This window comes from Phlebotomus argentipes, unplaced genomic scaffold, assembly GCF_947086385.1.
Source record: "Phlebotomus argentipes unplaced genomic scaffold, Phlebotomus argentipes genome assembly contig_2, whole genome shotgun sequence".
Taxonomy (NCBI): Eukaryota; Metazoa; Arthropoda; class Insecta; order Diptera; family Psychodidae; genus Phlebotomus; species Phlebotomus argentipes.
In genome coordinates, this window is record NW_026776162.1 from 5,493,528 (window position 1) to 5,516,013 (window position 22,486).

The 22,486-nt window shown below is 44.7% G+C and overlaps 1 protein-coding gene across 10 annotated transcripts; it reads right to left on the reverse strand.

Moving 5' to 3' along the window:
- Positions 1 to 1,291: 1,291 nt before the first annotated feature.
- Positions 1,292 to 22,438, reverse strand: LOC132264752 (ankyrin repeat and KH domain-containing protein mask). Of its 10 annotated transcripts, none has more exons than XM_059765059.1 (20): positions 22,085 to 22,438; positions 18,030 to 18,068; positions 16,597 to 16,834; positions 16,023 to 16,080; positions 15,581 to 15,740; positions 15,273 to 15,420; positions 15,014 to 15,165; positions 13,078 to 13,492; positions 11,619 to 13,009; positions 11,438 to 11,531; positions 10,028 to 10,308; positions 9,375 to 9,960; positions 9,121 to 9,303; positions 8,797 to 9,047; positions 8,423 to 8,686; positions 7,789 to 8,334; positions 7,397 to 7,712; positions 2,394 to 7,261; positions 2,098 to 2,250; positions 1,292 to 2,020 (listed from the first exon to the last, which is right to left on the reverse strand). In XM_059765059.1, the coding sequence occupies exons 1-20, from the start codon at positions 22,295 to 22,297 to the stop codon at positions 2,000 to 2,002; spliced, it is 10,377 nt and encodes a 3,458-aa protein (XP_059621042.1). In that variant the 5' UTR covers positions 22,298 to 22,438; the 3' UTR covers positions 1,292 to 1,999. The 10 variants fall into 10 exon arrangements, with proteins under 10 accessions (XP_059621042.1, XP_059621040.1, XP_059621046.1 ...); XM_059765057.1 differs by having other exon boundaries at positions 15,014 to 15,177; XM_059765063.1 differs by having other exon boundaries at positions 8,423 to 8,683; positions 15,581 to 15,758.
- Between the last annotated feature and the right edge of the window lie 48 nt (positions 22,439 to 22,486).

Genomic DNA, 22,486 nt, shown 5'->3' on the forward strand with positions numbered 1-22,486 from the left:
CTGACGGACACGTCGAAGCACCCCGAATGGCGTGAAGTGACTTGCGTGCGTGAAGATTCGGGGCCCAAAACCGAAACTCTCCAGAGACACGCAAGATTGCCCAACACTTCACACCACGCGCCTTGGCCAAGACATTCTCCGCGCAGCGCAACATAAAACTATGCATCAGCATTCAAAACAGAAAAAAATACCCTCGAAATATTAACTTCCACGAAAATTTCCTATCCTTAATAGATTTCTTTCTCCTTCGCGCTTCTCCCATTTCTCTTTTTCTTTGCTCATTATGCTGCAGAATTAGCAAAAACCGTGAATTAAACGTAAAGGAAGAAAAGAAAAACACGTTTTTCTCCAAAAGAAAGTAAAAATGACAGTAAAAGCAGTGAATATTTATCATTATCAGTTTTTCATTCATTATTTATATTTCTATGAATAAACATCGTGTTTTCTTCTTCATCTTCTTCTTTTTCTGCAACTTCTTCAGTTTCTCTGTGGCTGTTCACTGCGGAACACAAGCTATCCTTTCTTGTTTTGTTTTTTCTTCTCCTTACGAAAAGTTACGAATGCAAGTTTACGAGGGGGAAAAGTTTATATCATTTTCTTCAACCTAAAGCTGACAGCAAGTTTATCTCATCTATTTTCGATTTGTCATATTTTTTCTCCTTCTCCTCCGTTTAACTTGTTTTCATCATTTTACGATAAATATAATAGCGACGACTCAGCGGAAAACTTACAAAAAACAAAAAAAGAAAGATACAAATCTCGAAAAAGTACGTTCGACAAGTCAAATCTATATAAAATTAAATATCTCTTACTAAAAAATCGATGCGCAATATCTCTTAACAAAAGAAAAAAAAAGTATATCGAGGAAATCTAAAAACCACTTCCGCAAGATTATTTTTATTTATCTTCTCATTAATCCCAGCAACTAAGATTGTTATTCGCGAGCGCAATTTACGATCTCTAACTTCGATGGGAAAGAGGGGACGGGGTGTAAAATATAGAGTATAAAAGTCTCCGGGAATCAAAATAAAAGCACTCGATTGAAAAATTGGACAAAAAAACCCAAACTCCAAAAAAAAATAAGGAATATTTTCCAAGGGAAAAATTATTTGTTACAGCATTGCAATAATAAGATCTCTTTTTTTCCACTTTAATTATTCATTTTTTTTCATTTTAACTCATGCATCTATTTCTCTATGCGTTTTTTTTATAGTTAATTTTCTTAATTTTATTTCATGTTTCCTTTTCATCATCTTTTTTAAATTACGTTTATTAATACATCTTTTCATCATTTTTTTCATCATCTTCTTCTTTTTTTAATATGAATAATAACAGCAAAAAGTTGCCTCTATCTTTCTCATGTCCTTTAATTATCTTGTTTTTTTTTACTATTACCATCTTTTTCTAAAGTTTTTTTTTTCTTCTTCATTTCTTTTCGAGAATGTGTGATAAACATTGTAAATAAGGGATAGAAAGGATTTATTCAGAATTTTCGCTTGCCATCTTCTATCGTCAAAACTGCCTCAATATATTCTTCCATTCCGCTTCTCTTCATCATCTTTTCATCTTCATCTTCGTCTTGTCTAAGAGAGATTATTATTTTTTTACACCTTTTTACTATCAAAGAAACTCATCGTGTAGAAAATCAAAATTCATATAGAAAGACTTCAGTTTTTTAAAGCATGTAAATTGATGCTGTGCATTTTCTTCTTCAACCTCTTTTCACACTACTACGAATTCCATAAGATACAACAACGTGACAAATAAGACAAGTTTATGGAGCACATCTTCCTTCGCATCCACCCTTTTTTTCTCTCAACTCTCTCTCTTTCTTTGTCTTGCATTTATTACTCTCTTTGACAATATATTGAGAAAAAAATCAGGGGATTTAACCCTCAATTGTTTTGCAAACAAAGTATATGTATATTATATGAATTGAAATTGAAAGTGTTTCTATTTAATGTGTTCAATATCTGATGAAATTCACGGCATTCCTAACTCAATTTGTCCACTTCCAGCCCTACAACAAACAAAGAGAAAATCTCTCGGTCAAAATACTTTAATACTGTGTTGATGAGAGAGTTATTTGTGCCTTACATGTTTCTCAGGTTCCCAAGTTTCTATCTTATCTGGCAGTTGACCAATGTCAGCATGTGGCATGAATGGTGTGTACTGAAGCGACTGCATCAGGTTCATATTTTGCGGCGATGGACCCACATTTGCACCAGCATGATAGTCCAGTTGCATGTGCTGAAAGAACAACAAGAAAAACCACCCAAAAAGGACACATTATAACACTGCATTCTCAAAAACCATCGAATCAGGGATTAAACACTCTGTTTTCCACCCCAAATCCACCCTGAATTCCATCAATTTGCCAAAAAGAGACTCACCGAGAAGTGATCGTGAGGATGGAGGTCATCTGTGGGCATATATTGATTGCGCATCGGCATCATCCACGGCTGCTTGTCCACCATCCACGGATGAATCTGACCCGCATTGTCCATCTCCATTGGCATCTGCGGCGGCTGCGACTGGGCCACGACATTCGAATTGTAGCCATACTTCCAGCTGGCGCGCTCCGTGCCAATGGGTCGCGGCATCTTCCGGCTGTCGTCCGTCGATTGGCTGGACAGCACACCATTCGTGGTGGCCTGAGGTGGATTGTTGGGCGACATGGCGGACGGTGAGCCCAGACCGATGTTGAAGCCATTCTCCATGTTGAGAATCTCCCGCGGTGACGGCAAGTGCGACAAATCATACCAACGCCCATTATTCACCTGCCCACCCTGCGACGCCTGCTGCTGCTGCGTCTGCGGCTGCGGCTGCGACTGTGGGCGTCCCGGTGTGGGATTGTACGACGCAATGGGTGGCATTTTGCTGTACTGGCTATTCATGCTGCCACTGCCACTGCCGCCGCCACCAGGTGCCGCCGATGCGCCCTGATTCTGTTGGAAAATGTTGCCAAACTGACTCGGATGCTGCTGCTGACCACTCGCCTTGGCAGACTGCTGTTGCTGTGGCGGCGGCGCTTGCTGCTGCTGCTGCATCGAGGAGAAGACAGTGGCGCGCGGATTGAGACGTGACATGTGCAGATTGCCAGCACCGAGACCGCCGAGATGCTGAAACGGTGGCGGATGGCTGGACTCTGAGTTCTGGCTGTAGTTGAGCATGTGCTGAGACGAGGAACTGCCACTGCTGCCAGTATTGGACGACTGCGCCTGCAGATTGTCAAACAGATTCTGTCGCGCTCCGGCTCCACTGCCACTGGAGTAGGAGTCCATCTGGGCATTGACAGGTCGCGCCTGTGCCATGTTGCTCATGATGGGGCGCTGCACGGCCAAATTGGATGGCGGCGGTGGCTGAATCTGCGTCGTGGGTGGCTTAATCACACCACCACTGCCAGTAGCGGACTGCGCCAAATCGTACACCTGACTGGATGGCGTGACCTGGACAGAGGACAGATTCTGCGTGGCCTGCGACTGTGTGGTGGTGAGGAGAGTCGATGCCACATTCCCCGTTGACGGTGCCACACTCAGATGATGGCCACTCGACGGCGGTGTGATGGATTGACTGCTCGTCTTCAAACTCACCGGTGAGCTCACAGTGTTGCCACGATACCCGGGCGCCTTTGAGGCATCCGCCTGCAGTGGCAGCACGTTGTTGTACATCTGCTTGTTCTCCCACTGACTCCCGTAGCTGTCATTGAAGAGGGAGTACTCGTGCGCCTGGGCACCGTGCAACTGACTTATCTTCGTCTGGAGCTGCGCAGCAATGCCACTGGCCGTGCCACTTCCGCCACTACTTCCACTCTGCAGAATCACCGAAGCCACACCCAGAGCGGTGTCCGAAGACATGGACGACACTGGCAGTGCTTGCTGCTTCTGCAGAAGTGGAGACTGAGTCACGTTTCGACTTGTCGGCGGTCCAATGGGTGTGATTGAGCGCGGCGGTCCGCTACTGCCGCCACTCGATCCACTCACCGACGACGACTCAATGCTGGTCTGCGAGAATGGTGGCTTTGCACTCGATCCAATCACCCCCACATTTGGCGCCTGACTTGCATTGGCAAACGGTGCGGGCAGATTCTGTCCATTGGCACTCACATTGTGATGCTTAGGACTTATTTGCACAACATTCACCGCTGCCGCTGACTGTTGTTGCGCAGCACTACTCGACACCAGGGACGCCGTGGAGGCGGAACTCATTGTCGTCGCCGCACTGGATGTCAGGATCTTCTTCACATCACTCGCCTGACTCGTGAGCAATTTGGATGCAAATGTCCCAGGTGGTCCGGACATACTCATTGCCGGCGTGATGTTCTTCGTTGTGGTCGATTTGAGGGACATAATTGCCCCGGTGAAGGACATGGTGGTTTTTGTGGTGTTGCTTCCGCTGGACACATTCACGGAAGTGGATACTGCGGGACGCTTCAGTATCTCCGGATTCGCCCGCGAAACAGTGCTGCTGCTGGTGACAACAGGTCGACTCTGTTGGTGACTGGATTGATACACCTTCGACTGTGCCGAGCGTGAGGCACTCGAGACAGACGATGGCACCGACGAGAGGATCTTCGTTGGCGCCACAGAAGATGCAACACTCAATGGCTTCGACGAGCTGGCAACTGGTTGCTTCATGCCACTCAGTACCTTTGTCTGGACATTGCTCGACGTAGTGATTGCAGAGCTGGCGGATGTGAAGCTGCTGGACGTCGTGGTGACCGGTGACTTCTCACCCCAGTAGCCAATGGGGCCAATAGACGGTGACGGCGGCACAGGTTTCACATTGGCGTTCACCTTCTGCAGCATCTGCAGAATGTCCACATCTGGATCCTTGATGAGCGTGCCAATCAGCGAGTGCGCCTGTCGCGTGGCATCCAGTGAGCCCTTAATCGTGATCCATCGATCACATTGAGACTTGCCCTGCTTCTCCACCTCAATATGCGCCCCAGTTGCCGCCCTGATGGCATTGATGTTGCTGCCGCCGCGTCCAATCACGCGTGAAATCGCATGCGTGGGCACAGCGACTTTCTTGCAGCTTGGCTCGGCCAATGACGAGACCTGTTGCTGCACAGAACTCTTCCTCACCACCTCCTTCCATCCCTCTTCGCGCTTGCCCGTCTGCTTCACACTGCTCGACTTTGTGCTGTCCTCGTGCGTGTGACTCCTAGACACGGCCTTGGAGCTCTTCATGTACGTCGACGTGCTCTCGAGGATCTCATGATCGGACAGATGACGTGGAAAGTACACAACCTTGCGACTGCTCGATGATCCATCGGAGCCATTTGATTGGATTGACTGAGAGGCAGAGGCGCCGGCAGACTTCTGAGCACCACTGTCTCCTCGACTGCTCACAAGAGAATCTGGCTTCTTCTCCGTCTTCTGACTCCTCAACTTCAGTGTGTCTTCCTTCGGAGCCAGATTCTCCTTCTCCACTGATCTCTTGGGCTCCTGCATTGACTCCCTCTTAGCCTCCATATCACGTCGCTGCTCCTGCTTCATCTCTCGCGACTTTCCCTCCTTCTGCTGATCACCCTTCACACTCGTCGTCGGCACATCACGCGCACTCTTCATATTCTTCATCACAATCTCCTCCTTCTTCACCACCTTGGCCAACTCCTGACTGGTGAGCGGACTCTTCGCGCGACTCGCCTGAGGCTGCGAACTGGATGGCTGAGGTTGAGCCGGAACATTCTTCTCCTTCCTCTTCTTCGCCTTATTCAGCTTGCTCTGCTTATCCATGAGGTTACTCGACTTCACATCAGCACTCGAGCACGATCCCTGACTGTTGGCATCGATGCCTGAGTCTCCCTCCTCCTTGTCACCCTGCGGCGCATTCTCCGGACTGGACTCATCCTTCTCATTGTCACTATCATCATCCTTGTCATCGTCCTTGTCCTCTTGCGCATTCTTCGGCTCGTTCAGCTTCCTCTTCTCCTCCTTCTTCTCCAGCTTCTTCTTCTTCTTGCGCTCTCGTCGTCGCGCCGCGGCCGCCTTTCGACTCTCCTCGCGATTCTTCTCCTTGTCCAACTCCTCCAGCAGGATCGAGGCATTCTTGTTGGCCTTCACCGCCTGCGCCTCCTTGGCCGCCCTGATCACCTTCACGCACTCATGGCATTTATCCAGCAACTCCTTGTCACTCACAGTGGAAATGTATCGTGTCATTTCCTGGTCAGACGGGAACTGCGTCACGTGATTCACCATCCACTTCACCACCTTCGTGTGACCCTTGCGGAATGCTGCCATCAGACACGATACCTTGCGATTGTCCTGTGAATCAATATCGGCATCGTGGGCATAGAGGATCTCAACGACAGCCAAATGACCACCGTTGGCCGCCAGCCAGAGGGGTGAATTGCCCTTTTTGTTCTTCACCTCCACAGCCGCTCCACGGTACAGGAGAAGTTCCACAAACTTCACATGCCCCTTGTCAGCGGCAATCGTAAGAGCTGTGTCTCTGGACGATGGCACAGGTGCCGCATTCACGTCCGCCCCCTTGTCCAGCAGCACACGTCCCACCTCAATGTATCCACCACTCGCCGCCTCCATGAGTGGCGTGAGGCCCGTCTTGGCCCGGTGTTCCACATTCGCCTTGCGCTCCAACAGCAAATTCACCACTTCGTGTCGCCCCTGGAAGCACGCCAGGGTGAGGGCAGTGTTGCGATTAGTCTCAATTTGGGCATTGATATCCGATCCCATGTCGAGGAGGAGTTTCACAGCTTGAGTATGTCCATTCATTGCCGCAAGCATTAGCGGTGAAATACCAAGTTTACTCCCAGTGCGTGAATTTATCTCCGCACCATGACTGAGGAGTAGCTTGATGATATTCACATAGCCACCACTCGCGGCCAGGCTCAATGGTGTGTAATCGGATACATTTCGGTGCTCCTTATTCGCCCCAATGTTAAGTAGAAGCTCCACCACTTCATACCGCCCACCTGAGCACGCCAGCGATAGCGGTGTATCCTTGGTGCGCTCAGACTGAGCCTCCATCTCCGCTCCATACTTCAACAGTGCCTCCACCACTTTGTCGTGTCCGGCTGTCGCAGCAAGTATAAGTGGTGTGAATCCCTTCTTGTCCCTGTGCTCAATATTGGCACCACGACTGATCAACAACTCCACCAGATCCTCATGACCACCAGCACAGGCGAGCGTGAGTGCTGTATCGTGATTTGAGTCCGTCTCCGAGTCCACATCAATTGTCTTATCGGGCGGACTTGCAGCCTGCACGGCGAACTGCTGTTGAGCTGCCGCTGTCGCACCTGGACGGGATCATCATCACACCATTTGCAAAGAGAAAGAGGAGAAGAGTGAGAAAAAAGAAACACGATTAATCATCAAAGGTCAAAAGCACACGAAAAGACAATGTCAATCTTTTGGATTAACAAATGTTGTACCTGCAGCATCTACATTATATCCTACTTGACTACCGGCAGGCGCTTCTCTTGCTACCGAATACCGTTTGCTCTCCTTGCGAGATGTTTTATCAGATCCTTTCTTACCTCCACCCGCAACAATCCCGTTTGCTTTCACAGCACTTGAGGTGGCAACGGATGAGGCTATTGCTGGCACCGCCGCACTTGGCGGCTGCACTGTGCCCTCGAGTTGAGGTGACGGGATGATGTTGTTGAGATTTTGTTGGTGTGAGGCGAGAGCAGTGACTGCTGTCATTGACGTACCCGATGGCAGTTGTTGGGTTTGCGTTGCAACAGCCTGGCGAACAGACAAAAGTACAACACATTAACTCTATCTCTAACAAACTTTCTTCAACTCTTATCTCTCTACTCACTTGTGAGCAATTCTGCATCTGTTGGGCCTTGGACAGAATCTGATGCGGTTGCAAGATGGTCAAATTTGACGGCAGCTGCACTTGTTGGATCGATTGTTGGGCATCAACAACAGGCTGTCCGCTCAGCAAACCACTGGTCTGTGTTTGGGCAATTTGGGACGCAATGATTTGCTGCTGTTGCTGCTGAAACTGTTGCTGAATTGGACTTGACAGTACAGTCGATCCGGCCTGTGCCTGCTGCTGCTGCTGCTGTTGCTGGGCTGGCATTTGAAACAGCAACTGAAGCGCCGGCGATTGCTTCTCAATGTCAACATTGAACACAAACTTTGTCTGCTGTTGGGCATCACCAGACAAATTTTGCTGCTGCTGTTGCTGCTGTAGATCCAATGTTGCTGGCAGTTGACTCATCAACTGTGACTGCTGCACCTGTCCAGATTGCTGGGCCAATGCAAGTGACGATGCCAGAGATGTTATGTTGGCATTGGACAAGTGTTGCTGATCAATTGATGATGTTGGAATCATAGACAGAGATTGATTTTGCTGATTCTGCGCGCACACAAGAAGAGAAATTGAAGAAAAAAAAAGATTGTGGTTAGTTAAGAATTGAGTGTAAATCATGGACAGAGAAATTTACTTGAAGTTGAGTCAAGAGTTGCAATTGTTCAACAGATAATTGCTGCTGAATTTGTTGATGTAGCTGATGATCGAACGTCATTATTTGATTTCGATGATCATCGCTAACCACAGACTGGCTCGTGGATGGCTGCTCAATTGGTTGACCAGCTGGAGCCCACTGATTTCCCCAGTGTGTCTTACAGAAACTACTGATACCCATGAGGTTACCCATAGCATAGGCATCAGCCAAATCTGGGCAATTCAAATTCGCAGCCATTTCCTGCTTAATTTGGGAACACAGAGAGAGAGAGAAAGAGACAAAGAGAGATTTTTTTACCACATTCCCCCAATAAATGGAACACACAGCAACTATATTTCATGTCATCTAGTTACCTGAATAGCGACGGGAATATCTGCGCCACCGTGTAAAGCATTTATAGCATCATCAATGTAATCTGCCCATTCGTAGTTGCAGATGGTCTCCTTTGAACCGTCAATTGTGGTAACAGTCGCGACATTTGTCACATCATCAACATTCAGTGACTCCAGAGACTCATCCAGGGCCGGATAGATCTCACAGTCACCAATAGTCTCAGCGTCACTGTCATCCACGGAAAACATGTGCAAATGATCCTCAGAATCACCTGAAAAGCCACAAAAAGAAAACATTCAATTCATTCTTCTCCCATTTTTCTTTCATCCACTACTTTGACAAACCTTGCTCCACCATCGGTTGACCATCATTCTGTTGCAGCAAGAACTGCTGATTCACATTCAGGGCTTTCTGATGAATTAAACTGTCCTCCTGTTGGTGTTGCTGAACAAATTCAGGATTCAAATCCGAACTTATTCCATGCACCACCTCGGAAATCATGCGTGAGATGACAGAATAATCGTTATCTGCAATTAATAGAGAGAAAAAAGCACAATTATACATCAAATTATCCCCTTCAATTGAACCCAAAACTCACTGTTTGCGATATTCTTAGACGCATTGTTGGGTGATGTCGGCAGTCCACTGCTCGCTCCGCTACTGGATCCACCCATTTGACCCTCAGTGGGACTCTTGGGCTGATCAGCAATGACACGCTGTGCAATCTTCTGCAGCGGATGATTCGGCAGTTGTGCCACCATTTGCCACATCTTCTGATTCCACTGCGAATTCAATTGCTCATCACTCTCACTCGCGCCCAGCAGACTCTGGTTGTTCAGATTCTGTGCAATTTGCGCTGTCAGAGCGGCACCAGCTTCACCGCCACTGTCACCGCTCATGGGCAGCGCCGCTGCCTGCATTGGAACAATGTTGGGTGTCATCTGCTGTTGCTGCTGCTGCTGCTGTTGTTGGCTGATGTTGGTTGATGATGGTGGCAATTGGCGATTCACCGATTGAAGGTGTGAGATTTGTTGAATATTCTGCGTTATGTTGGCTAGTTGTTGCTGAATCAGTGTCTGCGGCGCACCCGGTTGTTGTTGTTGCTGCTGTTGCTGCGCCAGACTCAGTGTTGCGATTGATTGCTGCAGTAGCTGAAGATTTTGCTCCGACGATGGAATCACAGGCTGTGAAAGGAAGGAAAAAGAACGACAGTCAAAACCAGTGGACAAGGCAGAAAATGAGGCAACAAACCAAGTTGTTGTAGATAGACACCATTTGATTCTGTTGCAGAACAGATCCACTCTTCCGGATGTTGCCCTTTCCATCCTTCTTGGACACAGGTTTCACCTTTGGCCGATCACTTATGGCCGTGTTCTGTGACACTTCCGACGGTGCTGTGATCTGCGTCGATGGTGTTGTGGAAGGAATTGTTGTTGATGATCCTGACGCTGTTGTTGTTGTTACGCTTTGATTGATTGACGTCGGAAAGGAACTCGTCGTGATGAGGAACGTATTATCCTGCGCCTTTCCACCTACACAGCAGTGTCACAGTGAAATACATTTAGATAACTCACACCAAATTGCCCCTCACTTATTTTAGCTAAATAAATTTGGTAATGATGTTGTCATATGTATAAATGATTTGGTATAATATATTACATTTGTAATTGTTGAAATCATAAAGCCTCATTTTGATCAATAATTTCACATTAGCCAAGGAGATTAGAATATTGCATGAGAAAAGCCGTGGTAAATTTCAACATCATAAAACTTTCTTCGTGATTATTATTGGCTTTGTAGAAAGTTTTGGGAATTGTAAAGGTTTGCAAAGAAGTTTTCTTTTCAAATGCCACCATATGTTATCGCGCTAAAGCCTTTTGTGAACTTTGTAAATTTCCAATCAAAACTCCCACAAAACATTCTAATCTCCGCCATCATTTCAAACACTCCAAAAGACGTCTTCACATCAGTTTCTCGCATTATTGTGTCAGAATTTTAGCCAAAAAGGATCAATGCTTTTTATACACAATTATTACTATTATTATTCTTCCTTATATATGCACAATAATAAATCTTTCGCTCTCTCTCAGAATAAAAGGCACACAATTTAGTTTGTGGTTGTTTTGAAAACGATAAAGCATTTTGGTTTTTACTCTTTCCATTCTTTGTTAATAAATTGGATGATAAGACTTGCCTGCAACAAAGGTGGCTACTGCGGCAGACTGAATGGGGCCCCCGGCGGGCAATGGGCCCAATATTGGGGTCCCAGATGTGAAACTTATGCCGCTCGCACCACATAACATGCCTATATTGATTTCTTCACGTATATAATATGATTTTACCATAAGTATGATGCCTTCAATTAGGCTACAAAAGTGATTGGGAACAAGGTGTGGCATATCTACTGTTAAAAATATCAATTAACAGCCTTGATGTTCTTTTTCTTTCTTCTTTTCGCTCAGAAGCAAAAGATCAGAACCAGTAAGTGAAAATACCAGCATGAATAGCAAATATAAAATTTTTAAGGTCATTCGGACTCAATTTGCATCTCTCACTCGACTGCAGAGACACCAAAAAATGAACATGATACGCCACACCCTGTGCAAATCTCTTGAGAGATACAAATATATATGAATATGCTTTTTAACTCTTTCAACCAACCTTGAGCTGATGGTGTTGTTATATCTACGTATGCAGAACTTGGCAAAAGAGTCGATGGTACACCTCCCTCGCACAGTACCTGAAGATTCGTGGTCTGCAGAAGGTGAAGAGAAGAAAATACCATGATTAACCTCACGCACTAGCAATATTTCACCCACGCCCATTTCTCTCTCTCACTCACCTTGTGGAATTCCTCCAAAATCTTCTTGTCAGCCGTCGGCAGAGTGGTAGTTACGTAGATTGAGTTCTCATCCTCGCCCAGAGGCTGCGATCGCACCTGCTGCGCCTCCGACGTGGTCAAATTGGAATCATATGGTATAACAGAGGGTCGACCTTTGCGCGAGAGGCCCTTTTGTTTGGCAGTTATCTGTTGATTGCCACTCGCGACGTTATTCGGTGGCTGCGGAACAATGTGCTGCTGCTGCTGCTGTTGCAACTGCTGATTGGCATCCACAACACCAACATTGCCCACAATTTGGTTAACAACACCCGGCTGTGCCAGAGCCAGTCCCTGGGCCAGGCCATCCGTGAAGCCCGCCTGCATCTGGAACATGCGCATCTGAGCGAGAATTGAGTCCGTTTGTGGTGCCGTTAAGCCACCCTTCACGCTATCCAGGATGACATTTGTGCCATCCCCAGCCGCCGCCATCATCTGCTGCTGTTGCTGCTGCTGCACCTCATCCTTTCCCTGCAGCTGCTGCTGATGCAGCATCTGATGGTTGGACACGCGGATCGCCTCCGGCACATCGTGCAGACCCGGCGGGGCAGTCACTAGCTGCTGATTCTGCGCCAGTGCCGCCGCCGCCGCGGCTGCCGCCTGTGCTTGCTGCTGCTTCGGCTGATGCAGCACAATTGGCTGGATTGGCTGTGGCAGTTGCTTCTGGATCTTCTGCTGTTGCTCAGCATATATCATCAACTCTCTGTCGCTGATCACATTCGTGGGCGTCGGTGGCATTTGATTGGCATTGCTCATTGAGTGTGGATAGTCGAGGAGGAGCTGCACCACCCCAATATGTCCACCCTTGGCAGCCTCAATCAGCATTGTGCTGTTGTCCTTCAACTTGTAGAAGGGATCAGCGCCACTCTTGAGCAACAACTCCACCACCGCCTGATGTCCACCGGCACACGCTAAGGATAGCGGCGTGTGGTCATTGTTGGTTGTCTGACGATTCACGTCCGCCCCCTTGGCGATGAGAAACTTCACGGTGCAAATGTGACCGGCACGGCAGGCCTTCATCAGTGGCGTTCGCCCCCCTTCAGATTCATGCTCCAATTCAGCACGGTAGTACAGCAACACCTCAGCCACCTCAGTGTGACCATTCTCGCATGCATACGTGAGCGCCGTGTCGCCAGTCTGTGTCTGTGCATGCACATCCGCATTGTTCTCGAGAAGAAACTTCACCAGATCCAGATGGCCCTCCTGGGCGGCCTCCATCAGTGGCGTGGACGCACCCAATTCAATGTCCGCCCCATTCTTGATCAAGTAATCAGCCACCTCCAGGAATCCACCGCAACAAGCAAGTGTCAATGCTGTCTCTTGAGTCTCCTCAGTTTGAGCATTGATATTCGCCCCTGAAACAATCAACACAAATAATAAATTATCTCTGAAGGAATCAATGAAGATATTTCAATGGTTTTACCTTGCGACAGAAGCAACGCCACCATTTCTTCATGCCCTTCTCGTGCTGCCTCCATCAGTGGCGTGTACCCCTCATCGTTCACCTCCTCAATATTCGCCCCGCGCTCGATCAGCAACATCGCCAGATCCACGTGACCTCCGCATGCGGCCAACGTCAGTGGTGACTCAAAAGAGTCCGTCGGCATGTTGACCTGCGCCCCGGAATCGAGGAGGAGACGCGCCACCTCCACATGCCCATCCATAGACGCCTCCATCAGCGCCGTGTGCATCTCGTCCGTCTTGTGCTCCTGATCCGCTCCGGCCTCCAGCAGGAATCTCACCATGTCGAGGTGACCCTTGTAGCATGCCAGCGTAAGAGCACTTTCCTTGAACTCATTCGAATGGGTATTAATGCCGGCACCGTGCTCAAGGAGGATCTGCAATGAGAGACACACCTTACAATGACCACACTCTTCCTCACACGTCCAGCACTTCCCTCTCACTCTCCCTCTCTCACACCCTTTCTCTCTCTCTCTCTCTCGCTGGCACGTTTCAGCAGCAACTGCCTCAAAAGAGCACGTCAGATAGGATATAAACGGATTTCTGACCCCATTATTGATTTTTCTTTTTGACATAATCTGCCATGACAAAAGCAGGCGAAAATATCCATACTTTGATAGAACTTCTCCGCTCATATAATATGTAATTTTAGAGAATAAAAATCCCCATTGTAATGCAGGGTGGAATTTCATTACATAATGTGGAAGAAGAAGTTATGGGATAAAAAGTTCAAGACACTCAACAATCCATTGAGGCGAAAAGAGTGCAGCTGTGAAAAGTTTGTTCAAGCAAGAATATTTTTTTTTTTTATATTAATGAATATTCAATTTTATGTAAAAATTAAAAAAAATGAAAAGTTCTGTGTCAGAATAAAAACGGTGGAAATCATTTTTAAATTAACCAACTACACCAGAACGGTATTCTGGTTCGTTGATTAGCAAATATATTTGGCACCTCTCCATCTGAATCATCAAAAAATTTCCGTCTGTCAAACTTCCCTCTTATTTATTGAACCGATACGAGACAAAATAAGTTTCTCAGTCAGTGAAAATATAATTAACATATACATATCTTATCATACTATATCATTCTCAAGGAAAATAAAACTCCCTGTTGCTATTAAGTGCGCACTTCGAGGATAAAAATTGATACTCTCTCTTCCCTCTTCTACAATTTGTAGTAATACAAGAACAAGGCAAGACACAACAACTGGCGCTATAATTCTCTAGAGCGTGCCATCGTGACCTTATTATAAAACCATTCATTGATTTTTTTTTAAACACAAAAAGCAGAAAGAGAAGTTGCTGGCCAGCACATTTCTGAGAAATCATTATTATCAACTTCAGAAGGCCCTTCACAAGTCTCTTGCACAGCTTATAAATCCCCAATTGACATTGCTGATGATGCATTTCTGCGGGTTCATGCTTAATTGAGAGAGAGAATGACTCAAGTCATCTCACACCCCACAATAGATATTACACACTAAAGTGCTTAATTGATAAAACATTCAAACAGCAGAGAATTGCATTCTTGTGCTCTTTACTCTCTTTCCCCCCGCACAGCATCAGCACCAGTCAATATCAACACACAAAGAAAAGCGATGATGTGTTGAAATTCGAGGAGTGTTTGGTTGAATCAAAACATTCAGCGCTCATTTTTTTGTGGAATTGTTGCTGCTGGTGCCATTACATTGTCCAAAAAAGACAGAGAGATAATTCCCATCAGATAAGATCAAAGTTTGTCATTGCTTCGAAGAATATAGAATTCAGTGGTTGAACTCAATATATTCTTGTCTTTTGCTGAAGCTCAGATCTCGGGTGTAATCACTTGGAAAATGAGAGACAGAGAGAGCGAGAGAAGAGTGAGCACTTGTGCTCTTTAACGGATCATTTTCATACCTTGGCAACCTCAACATGTCCGGCTGACGCAGCCTCCATCAGCGGTGTGTGACCATTCTCATTGTGATCCTCAACATTGGCACCATGTGCTAGTAGCTCTTGAACGGCGGCAACATGTCCACCAGCACACGCATACATGAGAGGTGTGTTACCTATTGGAGTGACTATTATCAAAAATATCCAAATATAAACACCATATTTGAATACACTCTTCTCTTACGCATAAATCACACAATATCACGCATTTTATTATACTAACCAGTTGACGATTGGGCGTTCACATCGGCTCCATGGCTTATCAGCAGCTTGATGATATCAACGTGACCCGCCGATGCTGCCTCCATCAGTGGTGTACAATCATTCTTCTGACCGCGATCTTCCACTTGGGCAGACATTGCCAGTAGTACCTATATACCGCCAAGGGACACAGAAGAGAAAGAGAGAGGGTGGCATCGTGTGAAAATTTTGCAACATATTTTTAGCGCACAAACACACACACACACGCGCGCTCCCTCTCGTGGACACTTCACACACCCCAAACCATCCCGCATTACACAAAAGACTCACCTGCGCAAGCTCATAGTATCCAGCAGAACATGCCAGAGAAAGTAAAGATTCGCCATCATCAGTGCCCTCGTTGATTGTACTATTTCCCTCGCCCAGGAGACGACGCACCGCATTGACATCGTTATCGGTGCAGGCAGCAATTAAGGAACGTGAGAGTAAACTGAAACCACGAAGAATTCTACTTTAGATGAGTTTTGATCCTTAACAATCCTCATCGACATGTAAAAATATGTTATTAGTCTGGGATGCAAAAGCATTATTATTTAAAGAAAATAAGAAAAAAGGAATATTGTGGATGGGAAGAGAAACATTAGGATTGTGGACAAACACAGTTTTTCTCTTCTAATCACTAGGCTAATCACAAAGCATTGATGAGTGTGTTATTTGAAAAACACAATGGATGGTGAATCACAGCGAGTAAAGAAATGTCTTGTAAACTTACTTCTTGTCACGCGGACTACTATCAGATCGCATTCTATTCAAAGCTTGGGCAGCTTCATCTGCAACATTGAGAAGAACAGGAGATTAGAAAAATAAACTTGTTTAAAATCCATATTTGCAATAAAATAAAAAAAACAACATTTAAACACGTTAAACCCATTCACATATCACAAAAAATGAATTGTCATGTTCGTATTTCATCATAAAATCACAGAATTATGATGGTGGTTGAGCCCTTGTTGTGTGCATTATAAAAACCCAGTGAGTGGATTTATGATGGAATGTAATTGCCGACATTCTTACGAAATATCACATAATCAGCAAATATTTCACCTATTTATGTTCATTTAAGTTTTCTCTTCTCCAACTCACTATCCAAATACATATATTCATCATCATCAACACGAGACACGACATTAATCAAAACAGTCTCAATACTAATAATTAATTTTGTGACACATATTTTCTCTCATATAATTTTACAAAATGCACTTTCAACAGTGTTGCAAAGATTGCAACTCACAAAATACACACGAACATTGCACAGAGTTCATGATATGAATCAATTGGCAAACCTGCAGCTTCTAGAAGTGCCTCTAAGCGAGCCTTGGTGTCATGCTGACCCTGATCAGAGTCCTGATCACATTCTAGTAAGTATTTTTTACCATCACTAATATGAACGTCGGTCTCCTCATCCTCCTCATCGTCCTCATCGTCCTCCTCCTCCTCATCATTGTCATCATTCTCACAACTGTCTGAGCATGATCCTGGTATCTCGACCAAATCATTCTGGTCTAGCGGAAAGGAGTCAACCTGCAAAGAGACAGAAGAAATTAGCATCATTTTTCACCAGCAATTACACAACAAAACATCAATCACTTTGTTAGATCACATCAAAAACGTCCAAATATAGAAAGGGAATAGATAGATAGATAGAAGATGAAAACAATTCGAATACACATTTCTCATTTCAACCTTTACACTTTTCTCCCTCTCTTATTTTTTTTTGCTTCTTATTCTTCTTCTCATCCGTGTTAATAAGAAATTATTGGCAAACATGCTGGACAAGAAGACCTCCATATCTCTATCTAAAATATCACATCCAGGCCTAAATTGTTAGGGAATCTCGCGGCGGCGTGATTTCATTCAATCCCGCGCGCCAAAAAGCAAAAAAAAAAGTCATAGGCACTAAGTGAATAGAGGACTATGTGACTCTGTACAATCGGACAAGAGCGTCTGCTGGTCGGAAATGGCTAATAAAGAAAGTATAGAAAATGAGCCATTCATCGCAGCATAATTCATATACACGGGCGCTCATGAACGGCATGAAAATGTGATTGTACTTATAGATTAACAGACATACAGACACACAGAACGATGCTCAACTCCCATCGTACATTATATCTCTCAAGCCCAACTCTGCAGTGGAACTCTGCAAACTCCCCACCATGTAAATATTGATTTTAATAAAATAGAGCCCGTTTGTCTGATAACCTAGTCAATGACCACCGGTTAACTGGCGCATTAAGACACTTCTAAAACAACAACATCTTACTTTTTTTGTTTTAACATAAGTATACAAAATAAAGTTATGCTATTAGTAGGGTAAAATAAAAAAAAAACGTCAAACGAAGTAAATAAACAACACAGAAAAAAAGGTTAATATTGGCATGATGAGGTCTAAGGCCAGCCAGAACTCGCATTGTTTCGTTATTAGAATGCTTTTTTTTCATCACTGTCATCAATAACACTGGTTCAGTTCTTCATTTATCTATTATAAGAATTAAAATTAAAATATAAAATAAAACAGAAAAAAGTACTAATTATGTCAGAGGCATAGAAGATTAGGGTTTGTTTCTCGCCTTCATGTTTTTTTTTTATCTCTATTTTTTCTCATACAAAAATTATAACATGAAACTGTACACTTTGTTTTTTTGCAACGCTCTCAAAGCCGGATATTTGCACATAGAGTGAGGGATACCTCGAGATTCCGATCCGGCACACTTACCAATAAGTCTGGCCTTAGACACAAGCATGCCAGCAAAATCTAAAAAAATATACGAGAATATACTAACGCGATATAATATCATCTATTTAATTATTCTTAAGTGATAATCATTGGGAATTGGAAATTCAACAGTGTCTGAGCAATTTTCCATGATAATAGTAATAATAATAATATCTCAAGTCTCTCGCCAACTCTCTCAATGGAAAAAAACAACACTTCCCAAGGATGAGCGTATATCGTAGTGAGTAATAATTAATCAATAAACTATTATTCAGAAATTCATACTGTGAGAAAAATTCAAGAGGATGTACACTCTTTTTTTGGAGAATTATGTCGTGTATTTGTGTGTTTGTGTGTGTATTTCAGGAAAACTGGCCAGCCGTTGAGAATTCCAAGAAGAACGAATGTATCACTGGGAAAAATCATCACTCAAAACGATGTGAGCCATTGAGAAGGAAGGTTGCACCTCACTCAAGTATCTTACTAAACTATTCCACTGTGTGTGTCTCTCACTTCTAAATTCCAACCATTGCTCGATTCCCCCTTTTTTCCTCCTCAACACTTCTCTCTTTTTTTCGCATTAGCCAAGAGCTCAACCACCATTCACCAATTCAATTTCTTTCTGAATAATTTTTTCTCTTCCTCTAGTCTCTCTTTCTTCAACTTCTTTCAACCAAAACTCTTCGATGCAATCTCACCACGTCGCTTTTAGGAGGAGTTTATAACACAATTCAAGGGTACATTCTATGTACACACTATCATTTATATTTTTGCGAAATCAAATATTGTTGCGTGCAAATTTTTTGCTTTTTAAGGAGGAAATACTATGAGTCATTAACCTTTGTGTCTTTATCCACTTGTGTATATATGTTTGGCTGTCATTATATAAAAGAAAATTCTATTGTGTGCCAAATCTGTGACTTTCGAAACACCAAAACCGCACTATTACCATTTAGGTTTGTCACTTTTCCCCTCTTCTTTCAATACCTCTCTTTTCTTCCATTCCTCTCCCCCTTTTTTCCCTCTTAAAGCCTTATGTAAGGTTGCAGATTCTCTTTCCCAACAATCACGCGACTCAATGAACATTTTATTTTAAGATGTTGGAGAAGCACATATATATATATATACTTAACTCTTTGCTACTTCTAAAATATTATCCCATAAAACAGAGAATCACTGCCGTCGTCTTGAATAATAACACCTCTCGAGAATATGACTTCAACTTGACGAATGAGAGACTGTCAATAATAAAACTGAAACTCCATTCCATATTATACCAGTGAAACTTCCAGAAAAAGACCAATTCACACAAATTCATTTGTCTAAATTAACAAGTTCAACATTTAACCATTCCCTCCTTCTTTCGCAACGCTGCAGCACAAAAGGGGTTTATAACTCGGCAAACCTGTGACGCCATCGCCACAAGGAGTTCTCTTCTACTATATATTGATTTTCGATAAAATTCACGTGAATTTTGCACGCTTTCGTGAGAACACTATGAATTTCAATGAATGCTCTCGCACCACAATTGCCTTCAATACTAACATTAAAATGGTCTCATTTATCGCACATGAAAAATCAGACACGGTTTAACTATAAATCTATGCATAGAAACTCTCAAATTATTATTATTATTATTCCAATTGCAGAATTTATTATATTTTACTCCATTTGTTGCAGAGAGAAGCATTAGAAAAGGGTAATTGAGTGTTCTAAAATTTAGCACTTCTCTCTCCACCAACACACAAAACCCCCCAATAAAATTCCATGTGCACAAATCGCCTTCACAGACGATTGAGTTGTAATGGAAATTTTACTCATGCACACGATTCTCCAAATACACAATTTGCGAACTCATCCGCCCAATATGCGCGCATCTTCGTACACGAGAGAGAGTCTCAATCAATATGTGAACGGTGCAGCAGCATCATGATCTCAAAAACTCTTATCACAACCACGTGTTCTTCTCGAAAAGTCATCCTCCAGCAAAACAGCTCTCTCTCTCTCTCTTTCTCCCTCTGTGTCTCACATACGACGCGCGCTCTTGTGCACTGCTGCTGTGGGAGTGTTTGCTCTGGGTAAAATTCCCTCATTCTGTCTCCGAAGGCGCACATTCCGCACAAACGCTCTGTGACTCACACTGACTGCGATCTCCAACGAGCAACAGCAGCAGTTAGTGATGCTGTGCCGTCAAATATTCACTTCTTGTCACACAATTGCAAATTAATTGAATTAATTCAATGGGCGCGCACAGGAGATGTGTGTCATTATTTTGTAAGCAAAACTGAGACGAGACTTTAGAGTGTTTAAAAAACCACACCAACTCACCAACCAATTGGACTCTGTACCAATTTAGACGCACAACATACTTGCAAGTGATACAAAGAAAATTACTCTTTTTTCTCCTTCACCCTCCCTCTCTCGCCCAATCATTCCCTCTCTGTCTCACACACTGTGCGAAGCGCAGTATTACAGAAGAGAAGAAAAAAAAACACCGTCTCACACTCTCGTGCGGTGCATCGGAAAAGAGTAGTGTGGCGCGCCACGAGTGTGTGAGTTTTAATTTTTCCAATCGATCGCCAACACCACTGAATCAATAGTGAAATGCGAGAAAAACAGTGTGTGAGAGAAAAGAAAACGCATAGCGAAAGGTCTTTTTGCATCTATTTTTACAAACGTCATCACAGAGACGTCTTGAGACACACACCGCGCCGTTATGCTGCCCAACCAAAGACCTCTTGACGGGGTGTGTGAGTGAGGGTTGGTTGATTCTGCAGCAAATGTCACTCAGTGCGAACAGGTACTTAAAACTCCTCCGCGACACCGAGTTCTCGCCTCTGATTTTCCCCACACTTTGAGCCACACAAACATCTGTGGCAAGTGGTCAGCTGATTTTTTCTTTTCACAGCCAACAAATTACTGATAACGAGAGGAGGATATCTCTTTAGCGGCATCAGAAGATCTTCGTCAAGAGCTTCAGCAGAGATTTTGCGCAGTTCAGGTCATTGACCTATTTTTAACTTGTCTAAAATACACGTTAAATCACTCAAAACTTCCTTTTTCTCAAAACGCAGCAAAACTTCTAAAACTTCCACAGCCAAGGTGGGCTTTATCTTGAGCTTCAAACTACTTTTTTTTATAGCTTAATGGCTTTGGTGGTGTGGATTTAGAAAGAGAGAGAAAGAAAGAAAAAAGTCTGGAATATTAGAGGATCAAAGTCACTCCTCAAATGACCACGTCAGATCATCATCTGCTTCTCGATCATCTCGGCTGACGCAATTTCCTCAAACCCCCGCCAAAATTCACAGCTGACGATTCCAGGCTAGACAATAATCGGTGCGTATCGATTGCGAACGCTCAAACTATGCGCACTGCAGTGTCTGTCAATCCTCGTGCGCAACCCTCGGCCAATGTGGCCAGCCCGCGCCTGGCCAGGCACTCGGCGGAGACAATAGATGCGGAGATATGAGCTACGTGAAGTGATTCGCGGTGGTGAAAAGAGAGGAAGAGAGCGCACAAAACTCACGATTAGAAATTTTTCGGGTCAATGTAATTTACTCAATCACCACGGAGAGCATAAATTTTTCATGGTGTATAGATGGAAGAATGGAGAGAGAGAGAAAAAAGGCATCCACAAGCGCACAGATAATTGAGGCTCGGTTCTCTCGTGCTGTGGGCATCGTCGCGGCCGGCCGTGGCGCCGCGGCGGCGAGCGCCGGGGCCGCTGCGCGGCCGGTCGCCGCCGCTGCGCCCCGGCCGATGCCTCTCGACATTTTCTCACACTGTAATTTTACAAATTTCTCGCCCAGAGTTGGCTCCGCGGCGGGTGTATGGGTGGCCAGTTGCGAGCGGGGCGCCCGCGGCTGTGTGTGTGGAAGGTGAGGTGCGAGTGTGTTGGCCATATACACTCGCCTATGTACGAGAAAAAAGTCTCGAAGAAAAAATTTTTTTGTCGTACATTCGTCGAAATGGCATCCGACAAGATGAAAAAAAGGTATGAAAATTTTCTCAATGCGCCCCCCATTTCGTGCACCACCGCCCCAGGCGCTACCTACCTCAGACACAGACTCCTCGTCACTCTCGGACGAGTCGGTGACTCTGGGCTGAAACTCAGAGAAGGTCTCTGTATCCGATTTCGTTGGACTTGAAGTGTTACTTGTGAATTTGTTCGATGGTGTCGACATTTTGCCATTATTCCTTCCCGTGCTGCCTCTAACACTCACTTTATTCTCGTGTTTTAGCCCATCAGATGGTCCTACATTCTGCATCTTAAACACTCACTGTTTTCAACACCCATACAAGATTGATTTTACGCCTCTTTTCACCGCCACACGGCACTTTTTCTCAGGGAATTTCACTGAAAATTAGATATCCGTCACTCAGTCGAAAGCAGAATCGCCATGTTCCCGGATGCTTTGATTCACCCTAGCGGATTTTCGCCCGAACTACCGCCCAAA

Coding starts and splice junctions, on each gene's coding strand:
- LOC132264752 (XM_059765053.1), bottom strand. CDS start 22,297: ATGCAGAATGTAGGACCATCTGATGGGCTAAAACACGAGAATAAAGTG. Junction 15,178..15,272: donor GAACGCCCAATCGTCAACTG/GTTAGTATAATA, acceptor TTTTGATAATAG/TCACTCCAATAGGTAACACA. Junction 2,021..2,097: donor CTTGGGAACCTGAGAAACAT/GTAAGGCACAAA, acceptor TGTTTGTTGTAG/GGCTGGAAGTGGACAAATTG.